The sequence below is a fragment of the Miniopterus natalensis genome, chromosome 1, assembly GCF_054644295.1.
Source record: "Miniopterus natalensis isolate mMinNat1 chromosome 1, mMinNat1.hap1, whole genome shotgun sequence".
In the NCBI taxonomy this organism is placed as follows: Eukaryota; Metazoa; Chordata; class Mammalia; order Chiroptera; family Miniopteridae; genus Miniopterus; species Miniopterus natalensis.
Genome location: NC_142081.1, coordinates 200850849 through 200864111, shown reverse-complemented (window position 1 = coordinate 200864111; position 13263 = coordinate 200850849). Strand labels below are relative to the sequence as shown.

The 13263-nt window shown below is 57.1% G+C and overlaps 1 protein-coding gene across 1 annotated transcript; it reads left to right on the top strand.

Moving 5' to 3' along the window:
* The first annotated feature begins 9522 nt into the window (after positions 1–9522).
* Positions 9523–11652, top strand: NICOL1 (NELL2 interacting cell ontogeny regulator 1). The gene is made up of 3 exons (XM_087817186.1): positions 9523–9640; positions 9799–9887; positions 11540–11652. The coding sequence occupies exons 1-3, from the start codon at positions 9526–9528 to the stop codon at positions 11603–11605; spliced, it is 270 nt and encodes an 89-aa protein (XP_087673312.1). The 5' UTR covers positions 9523–9525; the 3' UTR covers positions 11606–11652.
* The last annotated feature ends 1611 nt before the right edge of the window (positions 11653–13263 follow it).

Genomic DNA, 13263 nt, shown 5'->3' with positions numbered 1-13263 from the left:
TGCACCTGCTCTGCTGCGGGCGCACCGGCTCGGGCCTCGCCCCGCCACCTGAAGGTCCGAGAGACACCTAGGAGCACCTTCTTCCAAGGGAGGCCGGTAGGGTCCCGCTTTCGTTCATTCGTCAGCGTGCGCTGAGCACCTCCTGTGTGTCCGTGAGAGTCCAAAGCTGTGGACTATTTCCGTAAGTTTATTTGAGCCACATCTGTGGGCCGAACCTCAGGGGATTGAGAAATGCCCCGAAGACCTGCAGTTCTTTTCATGCACTTAGTGTCCAAGGGGAGAACCAGGGGTTGTGTGAACCCATCTGTGGGAGACCGGGGACGGGGAAAGGCAAAGCGGGGAGACCTCTGGGGTCGGAGAGACACGTGCTTCTGCATGGGTGGGTGCAGGTGGTTCACGTGGAGATGTTATGCCGGGCCTGCGAGGGGCCTGGAAAGAGAGATGACTGACATTTCCATGGTATGTGGTCCTCCTTGAGCCCAAGGGAAATGTTGACCTTTGCTAGGCAAGCTGTAGACCTGGGACAGGACTGTCCACCTTGACTCGCGCAGTTAGGAACTTACGATCAGAGCCTCCGGTGTGGTTACTTTTGGTCACTGAGCTTCTCAGGCCTGCCATGTGGTCCCTTCTAAGGTCACATCTGGGAGCTGATGTGAGACCCGAACCTTTGCCCTTGTGGGTTCCATAAAATAGAGGGAGTGGGTGGTCAGGGTCTGCTGGTGGTCTGGAGAAAAGAGCTGGGCAGCTGGACAGGCAGGGACCGGAGGGCAGTTTTATGATGCAGATGACGTCTAAGGGGGCTTGGGCCAGTGTCCTCAAGCCTGCCAGGCAGCTGTTAAGAAAGGACAGTGGGCCCGGCCAGTGTAGCTCAGTGGTTGAGGATCGACCTATGATCCAGGAGATGAAGGCTGGAGACCCTGTCAGGGCACATGCCCAGGTCGTGGGCTTGATCCCCAGCAGGGGGTGTGCAGGAGGCAGCCGATCAATGACTCTCATCATTGATGTTTCTATATCTCTTTTCCTCTTCCTTCCTCTCTCTGAAGGACAGTGGCTTTGCCTGCAGCTGCTCTACGTCCTAGGGGTCAGCTGCAGGGGCCTTCCTGGGGCCTGTCCCTGACACCTGCACCTGCCAGGCTTGGGCCTGCCCTTTCCAGATGACCAAAGAGGGGCATCCGTGGTCAGGTTCCCTTTGAAAGGAAGTCAGCCTTGCCTTGGTGGGGTTCTTACCGTAACCTCAGCCTCGAGTTAGCCTTGGGCATAACCAAGGCAGGCACAAAATCAGGGCTCCAGCCAAAAGCTGAGTGCCCCAAGGCCTGGAGGGGCCCTCTCCCGTCCTGGCCAACCTCCTCCTTGCCACCAGGCCAGCCTCCTTGCCTGCCTCCGGCGGCCTCTGTCACACCCTGAGTCAAGCATGTGCCTCTGGTGGACCAGGACCAACAAGCCGGAGGACAGCAAGTATGGTTGCACACTGAAAGGATTGGAGACTTGTTCATTATGAAATGGCCAGGGCCACCTCTCTGAGGAGGTCACACTGCAGCCAAGGTTGGAAGAGGCTGCAGGTCATGAGCAACCTGCACAGGGAGCACCTCAGAGGCTCAGGAGCACCCCTCCCCCACCCCCCTACCCCCACATCCCTTACCTCTGCCACTCCCGTCACAACCTGGACCTGCTTTCCAGGAAGGGTGCCTGTGCCCACACCTCCTGTCAGACCTCCCTCCTCTGCCCACCATGCAGTAGGCTCCATCCCGCAGGTCATTGAGAGCAGGGGGGAGGGGTTGGGGGCGTCACTGCCTCATCCTGTCTGTACCTGGGCCCTGGGGAGGCCAGTAGTTCAGACCTCAGATCAGGGGCCGCCGTCCTCATTGGTTGGAATGAGGCCCAACTCTGGTTTTATTTTATTGAGTGTATTTTTCCTTCCTGCCACCATCAGTCCCAAAGCTCACTGTCCCTAGAAACCTCCCCCCTACTCTGGGGTGTTTGGAATGTATCCCGATGTGTGTCCTAGACAAACAGAAAGTGTTCTTACGTGTTTGTTCTTCAGTGGACAGAGATGAGATTCTGCCAGACCTTGAGTCCAGCACATTTTCAGTTTCCCACTCACTCCCCTAGGGCGACACCCTCACTGCTTCCAGTTGTCCACCCTACAGTCTATGATGACCCTTGTACATGTCCCACCAGTATGACGGTAAGGGCCTGGGAAGTGCCCGCCCCAGAGGAGGGGTGTTGGCCAGAGGGCAGCCAGGCTTCCAAAGGGGGCTCCACATCCCCCCCGCACAGCCGTGTGCTGGCGCCGGCTTACTTGGGCTTGCAGGAGCCATTGTTAAACTTTCAGGAGTTTTACAAGCTTGTCATGAAACACAGCCATTGTTAAAAATTAAACTTCAGCCCTGGCTGGGTGGTTCAGTTGGTTGGAGCATCATCTCGTACACCAAGGGGTTGCGGGTTCAATCTCCAGTCAGGGCACGGACCTAGGTTGCAAGTGCAATCCCTGGTCGGGGCTCGTACAAGAAGCAGTGGATCAATGGTTTGCTCTCTCTCTCCCACCCCCCCTCCCTGCCTCTCTAAAAGTCAAGATAAAATAAAAAACATGTCGAGTGAGGATTAAAAAAATTAAAATTCATTTTACTATTTTACCTTTGACAAGGTGTTTTACTTCCTTCACTGTTACCCACGCTCTGGGCATTATTTACACTTAACTGTAATTGGGGGGTGGAGATGCTGCACAGCAGGTCCTCAAGTAACGTCCGCAATAAGGTTGATGGGGAAAAACCGGTTCCCAGTGGGGCCTGTGTGTGGAGTGTCCACTTTCTCACCGTGTCCGCGTGGGTTTTCTCCGGGTCCTCCAGTTTCCTCCCACGTCCCAGCCCCGTGCCTGTAAGGAGAAAGGCGTGTCCATGCTGTCCCCGTGGGCAGGTGTGGGTGCCCCTGGGATGGAAGGGTGTCCTGTCCAGGGTGGGGTCCTGGGAGCCTTGTGCCCTGAGCTGCCAGTATGGACTCTGGCCAGCGTGACCCTGACCTGGATTAAGCAGGTTGGAAAATCGTTATCTTAGTTGCTGTTATTACCTTTCTTAAATGTACATACAGTTCGCATTGACTTTAATATTCAATATTAGAGACGTTTTGTGTCTTCATTTAGAAGTTTGGTGTTTTTGTGACCAGGAATATTCTGTAGGAACTTAACTCTTGTTTATATCAATTAGCCTAGATTGAAATTGGGTTCATTATATGGCTTGTCGCTTAAAGTCACAGATTCCAAGAACCTATCGACGATGTTGAGTGAGGACTTGCTCGGGAGCTACTGCTGCTCGTCTCATCCCAACTCTACATTCCCTGATGTCGCATTGACAGCTCGAACTCAGCAGTGCTGGGAGCACAGTAAAACCTTGATATAACGACTAATTCAGGCAAGGGGTGTCTGTTAAAGCTGAAAATTCATTAAATTGAGGTCCAGAAAATTGAGGCTTTACACGCTGGGTATTGGCAGAAGGCCTTGATTGACTGACTGTTTTATTGACTGTCCAGACTGAAGGAAGTGATAGAGAAAATACTAACATTGAAGATTAAACTTGAAAGTATGCTGTGTCTGTTGTCTTTATATTGTGAAAAGTACACAAGCACACACACAAAACTGAGGCTGTATTTCTCCGAGCATTAAACTACTGTCCCGTTCAGCAGAGGAGTTGCTCGTGTCCCTGACTACCGGAAGCGGTTCTGAAGTAAGTGGTGCTGGAACTAAAAGAAGTTTCAGTTAGTAATTAGAATCATTGCTCATAGACACAGACAACAGTGTGGTTATGACCAGAGGGAAGGGGGGTGGGGGAGGTAGGAGAGGGAAAAGGGGGGATACATGGTAATGGAAGGAGACTCAACTTGGGGTGGTGCACACACAATACAGTGTACCAATGATGTTATAGAATTATACACCTGAAACCTGTACAATTTTATTAACCGACATCACCCCAATACATTCAATAAAGAAAAAAATAAATTAGAATTGTTTGAGGGTGAGAAATAGTTTCACAGGTGATTACAGATAAAATTTAATGACAAGACATTTACAATGATGGACGCATAACCATCAGTCGGCCGAGGTGAAAATCTTTCTTCACTCGATGCAGCCTGGAGGCAGATGTCCAGTCCACAGCAGCTTTACTCCTAAGAGCCCAAACTGAAACAATCCAAATAACTTTGACCCTGTTTGTGGCTTTCTATAGAATATGTGGTACTTGGTGTATTTGAATCCTCCGTTTTATGTCCTTGGATTCAATTCTGGTTCATCAGGAAAAATTCTGCTTAGCCACTGGCTTACCAAAGAGAAGACAGACCACTAGGAGGTGGTATTTGCACTATTAAAATACAGCAGAGGATTAACATTGAAAATGAAAAAAAGAAGGCCTGTAAATGAGAAAGAGGCAGGGAATCCAGTAGACAAACGGGCAAAAGATAAGAACAGGCAGTTCATAGAAGGGGAATCCAAACCTGAGAAGAGATACTTAAACTTACCAGTCACGTGAAAAACCCAAACTAAAATAACATGATGTCCCATTATACCCATTAAATGGCAATATGAGAAAGGCAAAGTTTTTGTTTTTAAATACGGATATCTAATTGTCCCAAAATCATTTGTTGAAAATATTCTGAAATGAACTACCTTTGAACCTTTGTTAAAATTCTGTTGTCTGTGTATGTGAGGGTCTATTCTTGGACTCCTTTCTATCCTAATGTTTTATTTTTTTAAATTAAATATATCTTTATTGATTTCAGAGAGAGGAAGGGAGAGAGAGAGAGAAACATCGATGATAAGAGTGTCATTGATTGGCTGCCTCTTGCATACCCCTGGCTGGGGATCGAGCCCGCAACCTGGGCATGTGCCCTGACCAGGAATCGAACTGGAATCTTCTGGATCCTAGGTCGATCCTCAACTGCTGAGCCACACCCAGCTGGGCCCTAATATTTTAAAATGTTTGATTTTTTGAGAGAGAGAAACATTAATTGCCTCCCATACAGGCCCCGACTGAGGATCAAACCTGCAACCTTTTGGTGCTCTGGATGATGCTCCAACCAACGGAGCCAGGGCTCCATCCTAATTTGCACTAACTTTATCTATCTTTACACTACCTGTCTTTACACTGATACCATTGTGTCTTCATACTGTAGCTTTAGAATGTCTTGAAATAGTGTTAGTTCCCCAACTTTGTTATTTTGCAAAGTGATGTTGGCTAGGTCCTTTGCATATGTGTGTGTATATATACATATATATATTTACATATATATATATTACAATTATTTGTCAATTTCAGGAAAATTTTTGGTCACAGTTCTTCCCAGTGAATGTACATGGGGTCTGTAGTGATGCCTCATCTTTTATTGCTGATTGTGTTTTGTGTTTGTTTTTTGGAATTGAGGTATACTAGTATACAACATATTTGTTTCAGTATGTTCAATATATGCTGTTTATTAAAAAGTTAGTAAACAGAAATCTCATCTAAAATGAAGTCGGGAGACCAGCAGGGGGCGCTGTCTCACCCTACCTGGCACTCTCTAATAACCCTCCGGACTCCTCTGCTCTCCAAGTTTCCTCCCTTTTAGTGCTTTGCATGTGGCCCCAGACCATGGCCTTCATGTTCTGGGTTCCAACTCTTTGTTCTTGAATAAGCCAATTTGGTCAGGCTTTTTATCTGGCTGACTTTTTGTTTAAGGTTGACATGTACAGCCCGGCCTGCATGGCTCAGCTGTTGAGCATTGACCTAGGATCCGGGAGATTGGGGGTCGATTCCCCGTCAGAGCACATGCCTGGGTTGTGGGCTCCATCCCCAATCCGGAGCGTGCAGGAGGCAGCCGATCAATGACTCTCACCATTGATGTTTCTCTCTCCCTTCCTCTCGCTCTGAAAAGCAATGGAAAAAATATCCTCAGGTGATGATTAAAAGAATAGAAAGAAAAGAAAGAAAAAGAACAATAAAAAAAAAGAAGAGCTGTCTCTTTAAGAAAATAAATAAGGTTGACATGTACAAACATGATGATTCAATGTTTCTCTGTTGCCCTTTATCTTTCTTAGTTAACCTGGCTAGAGACTTACCGATGTTACTGATCTCTTCAAAGAAGCAGCTTTTGGTTTCCCCGATTTTTCTCTACTGGTTTCCTTTCTTCAATTCCATTAATTTTTGCTCCCATTTTTATTATTTATTTTCTTCTGCTTGCTTTGGACTTAATTTGCGCTTGTTTTTCTAGTGTCTTAAAAAGCAGCTTAGATGACTGCAGATCTTTCTTCTCTAACTTGTGCAGGGAATGCTATAAACCCGGCCTGCGCACTGCCTTCGCTGCGTCCCACAAAGCCTGGTGACGCATTTAAGTTTCTCGAGATTTCTTCTTTGACCCATGTGTTACCTAGAAGTGTGTTGTTGAACCTCTGAGTATGTGGGGACTTCCCAGCTACCTTTCCATACTGATTCCTACTTAACTCTGTTGTACTCTGAGCAGACGCTAGGTGCCTGTTATTTTCCGTGTGTTAGGTGTGCTCCGTGGCCCCGAGTGGGGTCCGTCCTGGTGAGCGTCCACGTGAGCGTGGAAAGAACACGAAACCTGCTGCTGTGGGCGCAGAGGCCTGTGGACATCAGTGTGTGCAGTTGGTTGATGTGCCGTGGAGTCAACTCTGTGCCCGCTGATCTGCTGCTGCTAGACCTGTCCATTCCAACGCAGGGGTGTAGACGCCTCCACCCGTTATCATGGAGTCTGTCTCTCTGTTATTGTTGCCTTAAAATCTTTGATCTGATATTAAAACTGTAGTACCCGTCTTGTTTTTATGAGTCTTTACACACTGTGCCCTTTATTTCACATTTAACCTTTCTGTATCTTTAAAAATATATGTTTTTATAGGTTTCAGAGAGAGGAGGGGAGAGGGAGAGAAACATCAATGATGAAACATCAGCTGCCTCCTGCATGCCCCCTCCTGGGGACCGAGCCTGAAACCTGGGCGGGCCACCCCAGCATGTGCCCTGACCAGGCACTGAATCATGACCTCCTGGTTCGTAGGTCCACGCTCACCCACTGAGCCGAGCCGCCTGGGCAACCTCTCTGTGTCTTGATACGGTTGCTGTGTCTCATAAATGGCACATAGTTATGTTGGTTTTGCCGTTTTCTTTTCAGGGTGATGATCATCTTTGTTAACTGTGACGTTTTGTCTTACTGAATAAATCACCGGTATGATTATTTCCTCCTTTCGTGTCTTATTTTGACTATGGTCACTCCACACACAAGTGATTTAAGCTACTCTGGGTTCTCTGTAGTCCTTGTGCTCGAGCACAGTGGGCCGCTGGGCGGAAAGTGAGTGACACCAGCTTCCGCCGTGGTCGTGGTCTGCCACGTGAGCATCTAAGACGCGGGACAAAAGACGAACCCGTGCTTCCCAGGCAGCAGGCGGTGCCCAGCAGTGGCCCTTGCGGGGGAGGCATCCAGGTGGGTTCTGCAGGAGCCCAGCCTACCCCTGGAGGAGCCGTCCGGGGGGGAACCGGAGCGAGGCTGGGCAGCATCCGACTCCAAGAGGCGACGCAGAATCTGGGGAGCCCACGGTGACTGGCACTTCTAGGGCAGAGCCGCAGAGGAGAGGTGCACGCACGCACGCGCTTGGGGCTCTGCAGCGTGTCCCCTGAGGAGTCCTCGGGGCCCTGGTCGCACGGGTGTGCGGGCCGCGCAGGTGCCCACACCAGCCGCAGAGCAGGAGGCGAGGCCTCAGAGAGCGGCTGGCTGGGGAACGGGGTCGAGTTGGCCTGAAGGCGGTTCCGAGCTCGCCTAACGGGACTTGAGACCCAGGTACCCTGAGTGCTAGAGCAAGGCCGCCTCCGGGCCGCCGTCAGACCGGCGCGGACGTCCAGGGAAACCTGCGAAGCAGCTGCTCTGCGAGGCGGCAGGAAGAGCCCGGGGGGTCACTCCCTCGGAACCGACGGCCGGCGGCCGGCTGGGCTCCCCGCTCCCCGCTGGGCGGCGTCGCCCGTGGGCGCAGAGCCCCGGCTCCCCCCTCCCCGCCAGCCCGGCCGCGTGGCCCCGCACGACCCCACCCAGCTCGGCCTCTGCCCCGCGCGGCGCCCGCAGTCTCCAGCGTGCGGGGCGGACGCGCAAGAAACAGGCGGCACCGCGCGGCGTCCTCGGGGCGCAGGGTCCCTGTGCCAGGCGCCAGGGCGGGACCGCGGGGCGTGGGGTTGGGACACAGAAGCCGGGGGAGCGCGCCCCCACTTTCAGCCGTCGGGCCGGCCCGATTCTGGACGCCCGGGACCCCGGCCTGAGCCCCGACGAAACCCCAAGAGCCCGAGACAGGCCTGGCGCGCCCCACGGGCAGGAGCGGGGTGGAGCCGCCAGCACCGCCCCCCTGGTGCCAGGGCGCGGTCAGTGGCCGCGGGGCCCGCGCTCCCCCCGCCCCCCCCCCCCGCAGCAGGACGCGGGCTGAGGGCGCCCCTCCCCCCCCCCCGCCCGCCCGCCGCCCTCGGGCTCTGCAGGCGCCAGTGGGCCCCACGTGGGCTCCCGGGCTCGGAGGGTCCGGCCTCCCCGACTCGCGGGCCGGCCGGGGACCCGAGACCCGCGCGCACCCGGCGCCCACGACGGCCACACGCGTCTCCTCACTGCGCCACCTCCGCGCGTCCGCGGGGCGCACACAGGCCGAGCGCCCGACGAGGCCACGCAGCGGGGGCGGTGCCTCTGGGCCGGGCAGGGGCGGGGGGAGCGCGGCACAGGGGCGCCCGGGCTCCGCGGGTGGAGAGGCCGGGGCGGGGCGAGGCCCCCGCAGCGCGGGCCGGAGGGGGGTGCGCGGGCCCGGGTGGCTCCAGTGCCGCTGACTGGCCCCCACCGCCGGGGGGCGCAGGGAGCCGTCTTTGCACCCACCGTCCCCCAGCTCCTCGAGCGCACCGAGCCCCTCCTTCGGGGTTGGCCCCAGGGACACCCCCGCCCCCGAACGGCCAAGCCGCGGCCGCGGATTTTCCGTTTCCTCCGCTTCGTTCCCTCGGTTCCGCCCAGACGCCGCCTCCTCCAGGCAGCCCCCTGACTTCATCCTGCGGGCCAGGCGGTCTCCAGGCGCGACCCGCGCGGGGGTCGGGCGCGCAGCGCCGGGGCCACCCGGGCCCTTTAAGCGGCATCCCGCGCAGGCGCCGGGTTCCCATGACGACGGCGGCGGAAGGGGAACCCGGGGGGGTCGGGGCGCGCATGCGCCGTGCGCGCGGGGCGAACACCTTCCCGAGCCGCCGGCGCCGCCGTCCCGGGTCCCAGAACCGCGGTGCGGGCGGGGGCGGGTGGGGTCGCTGGGCCGCGGGGCGCGGAGGGGTGCTTGGTGGGTGGGGGCCAGGGTGGGGTCCGCAGGCTGAGGTCGGGTGATGGGTCGCGGCCTGGGGGGGACGGGGGTGTTGGGGGGCTGGGGGGCGGGGTGTTGGGGGGCTGGGGGCGGGGCGGGGTGCCCTGGTCCCCGGTCCGCGCGGGGAGGCGGGGGGCGCGCGCAGACCCCGGACCCTCCGCTGGCTGCAGGCCGCCGCCCCCCGCGCGGCCATGGCGCCCCCGTCGCCCCGCGGACCCCCGAGCGCGCGGCTGCTGCTCCTGCTGCTCCTGCTGCTGGGCGCCCGGGCCCGCGCCGAGCCCGCCGGGAGCGCCGTCCCCGCGCAGAGTAGGTGCCGCGGGGCCGCCCGCCCCGTCCCCGCCTCGCCTTTGTTCCCGCGGCCCCTCGGGTGGGGGTGGGGGGGGGGGGTGCGGGGCCTGGGGTGCCGGCCCGCTGCCGGGGGAGAGAGCTGGGGCGCCCTCCGCGCGCTGACCCCGTCCCCGCAGGCCGCCCGTGCGTGGACTGCCACGCGTTCGAGTTCATGCAGCGCGCCCTGCAGGACCTGCGGAAGACGGCCTACAGCCTGGACACGCGGGTGAGGGTCCCCGCCCCACTCAGGGCCGCGCCCTCACCCGGCTCCGCCCCGGGCAGGTGTCCCGGGGGTCTGGGCCCAGCCTCACCTGGGCGCGCCCCCCCCAATGCCCGGCACGCTGGTTGCCGCCCCAGTGTGGGGGTGCAGGCGGCCCAGCCCCGCCCCCTGCTCCCCGGCCTCACCTGCCTGCCCCCCCCCCCCCCCCCCCCCGCCAGACTCTGAGAAGCACCCCTCCCCGTCCAGCCTTGCCCAGGAGGGCAGAGAGGACCCTGAGGCGGGGAGGGGTGGCCACCGGGAGTGCTGGGCATGGCTCTTGTCCTCTTGAGGGAGAGATTGGAATCAAGAGACAAAGTGTAGAAAAGAGCAAGAGTCCATTGACCGCAGGAGAAATATATTTAGGATGGTGCAGCGAGGAAGGACCTAGAAGCAACGGGAGAGCCCGGCTGGGCCACCTTGGCTCACCGCGAAGTCGGGGAAAGGGGGGCCTGGAGACAGGTTCAGGGGGTTAACCCCAGAGGAGTTGCCGCTGCCTCTTGCTCCCCTGGTCGCAAGCCTCGTTGGGTCCTTTAGAGGGAAGAAGAGGAGAGATGGCACCGGCGTGGTCCCCTGGTTGGGAGAGAGCACATGGGGACCTTCATTTTCAGGGGTTTTAAAGGCTGGGCATTTAGGGGAGGTCTTAGGGGCAGATCAATAGAATATCAGCTTTATGTCAGTGTACCAAAATAAGATTTATTCTCTTAATTTGTACCTCCTTGGATGTGGTTGGCAAAAGGCACTAGTTGGTTTTCTGTCTCCCAGAGTGGGGTGATTTAAGCCATCTACCCCCTGGGAGTGCAAACCATTTACTCTCCAGTGTCCCTGGTTTAGGGAAGGCAGGGTTTACTAGGTGGCTGCAAACTGCTGTTCATCTGTCTCAGTTTCCTAATTTATCTTGTCTTGGGGTTTTTCCAGCTTTATTCCATACAATAACAATAGGTGGGCTTGGGCAGGGTGGCCTGGAGGGATGGGTGTGTGCACAGGCTGCCTCAGGGTCCCAGGAGGCAGGGCGCAACCCCCAAGGTGGAATGAGCAGTGAGTCCCCCAAGCCCTTGCTGTGCCCCAGCCAGAGAGTCTTTATTTATGAGCCTGTATGTACTCCTGGAGTAGAATTCCCAGAAGTAGAAGGGGAGAGGGGTGGTGCCCGGTTCCCTTTTCTGGACAATTCGGAAGGGCCCAGGCAGGCCTGTGGCGCCCCAGGGTCTGAGGGGCCTGAATCTCCAGTCGAGCTGGGCTAAGAGGAGCAGTCCGCACCCACACTGGAGGATGGGGGGCTGTTAGACGATGGGGGGGGGCTGAAAGAGTTGGAGAAGCAGGAAAAAGTCAAAGTAATCTGGGCTGAGGGATGTGGGTGCACAGGGCCCCAGGCAGGACTCCTGCAGGGGCAAAACCTGCCCGGGAGCTGGGGAGAGTGGGGAGGAGTTCGGAGCATGGGATTGGGATAGCAGCAGACGTCCTTGCATCAGGGTGGAGACAGTCAGGTGGGTCTCTGAGTCTCAGTAGCAGGTAGAGATGGACTGCCAGTGGGTGTCAGGAGGAAGCTGGGAATTGGGGCACCCTTGGGGGCTGGTGTGCAGGGATGATTGCTTTGCACCCTGATGATCCCTGTTGCTTTGCAGACGGAGACCCTCCTGCTGCAGGCAGAGCGCCGGGCCCTCTGTGCCTGCTGGCCCACCGGGCGCTGAGGACCCTCTCCAGTACTGCCCCTCGTCAATAAACACCCAGCCCTGCACGCCTGTGTCCTGTCTCCCTGCTCTAGCCACCAGAGCCCACCTGCGTCGTCCCCAGGAGCCCCTCATTGGGCCCCTCTCTTGGCCTTGATTTCCCCAGCTCAACCCTCTTGGCACCTGTCCTACAACAGTGCCAATGCTGAGCAGCAACGTGCACACCCCACCACTTGCGTGGACCTGCATCCACAGGTACTGTGGCTACGGCACGTCCACCTCCCAGGCACCTGCTTCCTTGCCTGCCCAGGACGGGGAGCATAGAAGCTGGCTTGGTGCCTGGAGCAGCGGCCCAGCCCGGAGCCCCTGCACTATAGTGGGGTTGGCTGTCTCCGACGCTCCCTGGAGGCTCAGCCAGTGCACCCTGCAGAGCAGAGCCTGCTGTGGCCAAGGAGGCCTAGTCTCCTCCCAGAAGGAAGGGCTGGGACCTTCCCCACAGTCTCCACCCTGCCTGCTGGGTCCCTTCTGCAGCCCCCAGCCCAGGCCCCGGGCACCAGGGACACCTGGGTGGGGATTGGGGCCTGAGGCAGGCGTCACACCCATGGCAGCAGCTGGGCCCACTCACACCTACACGGTGTGTGCTCAGCGCCAGGCAGGAGGTGTACAGGGAAGGCAAGTAACTCCTTCCCCCCTCTTCATTTTAAAGTCTTTATTATGAAAGTAAAGCTTTACAATACATAGGAGCACAGGAGGGCAGTGACCGCTGTGGGCCCTCAGCTTGTCTGGGGCTTTGAGTCTCTGGTTGTGGCACCTCAGCATGGCACCTGTGCCACCACCCCAACGGGTAGAGCTGGATGTGCCTGGTCTGCTGCCTGTGGACTGCCCAGCTTTAGCCCACAAGTCCCCAGCCTGGCCTGGCCCCCAGATGTTGCCCGTCTCTGTTACCAGTATGGCCTGTTCACTCAGATCCTCTCTATGCCCCAGCAGGACCTGCCCTGGCCTCCCCCACCCCCACGGGCCTCCCAACCGGTGACCTGTCCTGTTGTCAGTGATTTTGTGCCTGGGAGCCCCGGGGGTGCAGGTGTCAGCACCACAGTGAAGAAGCCAGAGTCCTGCCTTCGCCCAGGTGGAGGCCGAGCTTGATGTCTGGTGGCCATGACGCCTGTGACCCCACAGTGGGCCAGAGACACTGGAGAGGCCCCGGAGCCGTGGGAGGCCCAGCGTGGCCCTCGGCCTGGGCATGAGTGTGGTGTGGTGACAGGGACAGGGATGCCCCTGTCCTGGGGCCCAGAAAGGAGCAGAGGGGCAGCGAGGCAGAGGGGCAGCGAGGCAGGTGCCTCTCCCGTAGGGCACTGTCTCTGCTCACGTCTGACTGGTTGACCTGTCCCGGGGCCATTCCTGGGTGCAAGGGCGCCGGTCGCAGCCTGTGTTCTGGGCTTGGCTGCCAGATTTAGCAAATACCAACACCGCCAACGGGTGCTCTTCAGTGTAAAACCAAGGTGTTTCTAGGATAAGCACTTTTTAGTCTAAGTATATCCCATGCAATGCTCGGGACAGAGTTACACTGAAAACTTTCCGTCTTTTATCCAAAATCTGAATTTAGCTGGGCAACCTGTATTTGTGGGCAGCCGTGAGCCCTGGCACAAATTGGGGTTTCTATTGATAAAAAAGATGGGGAC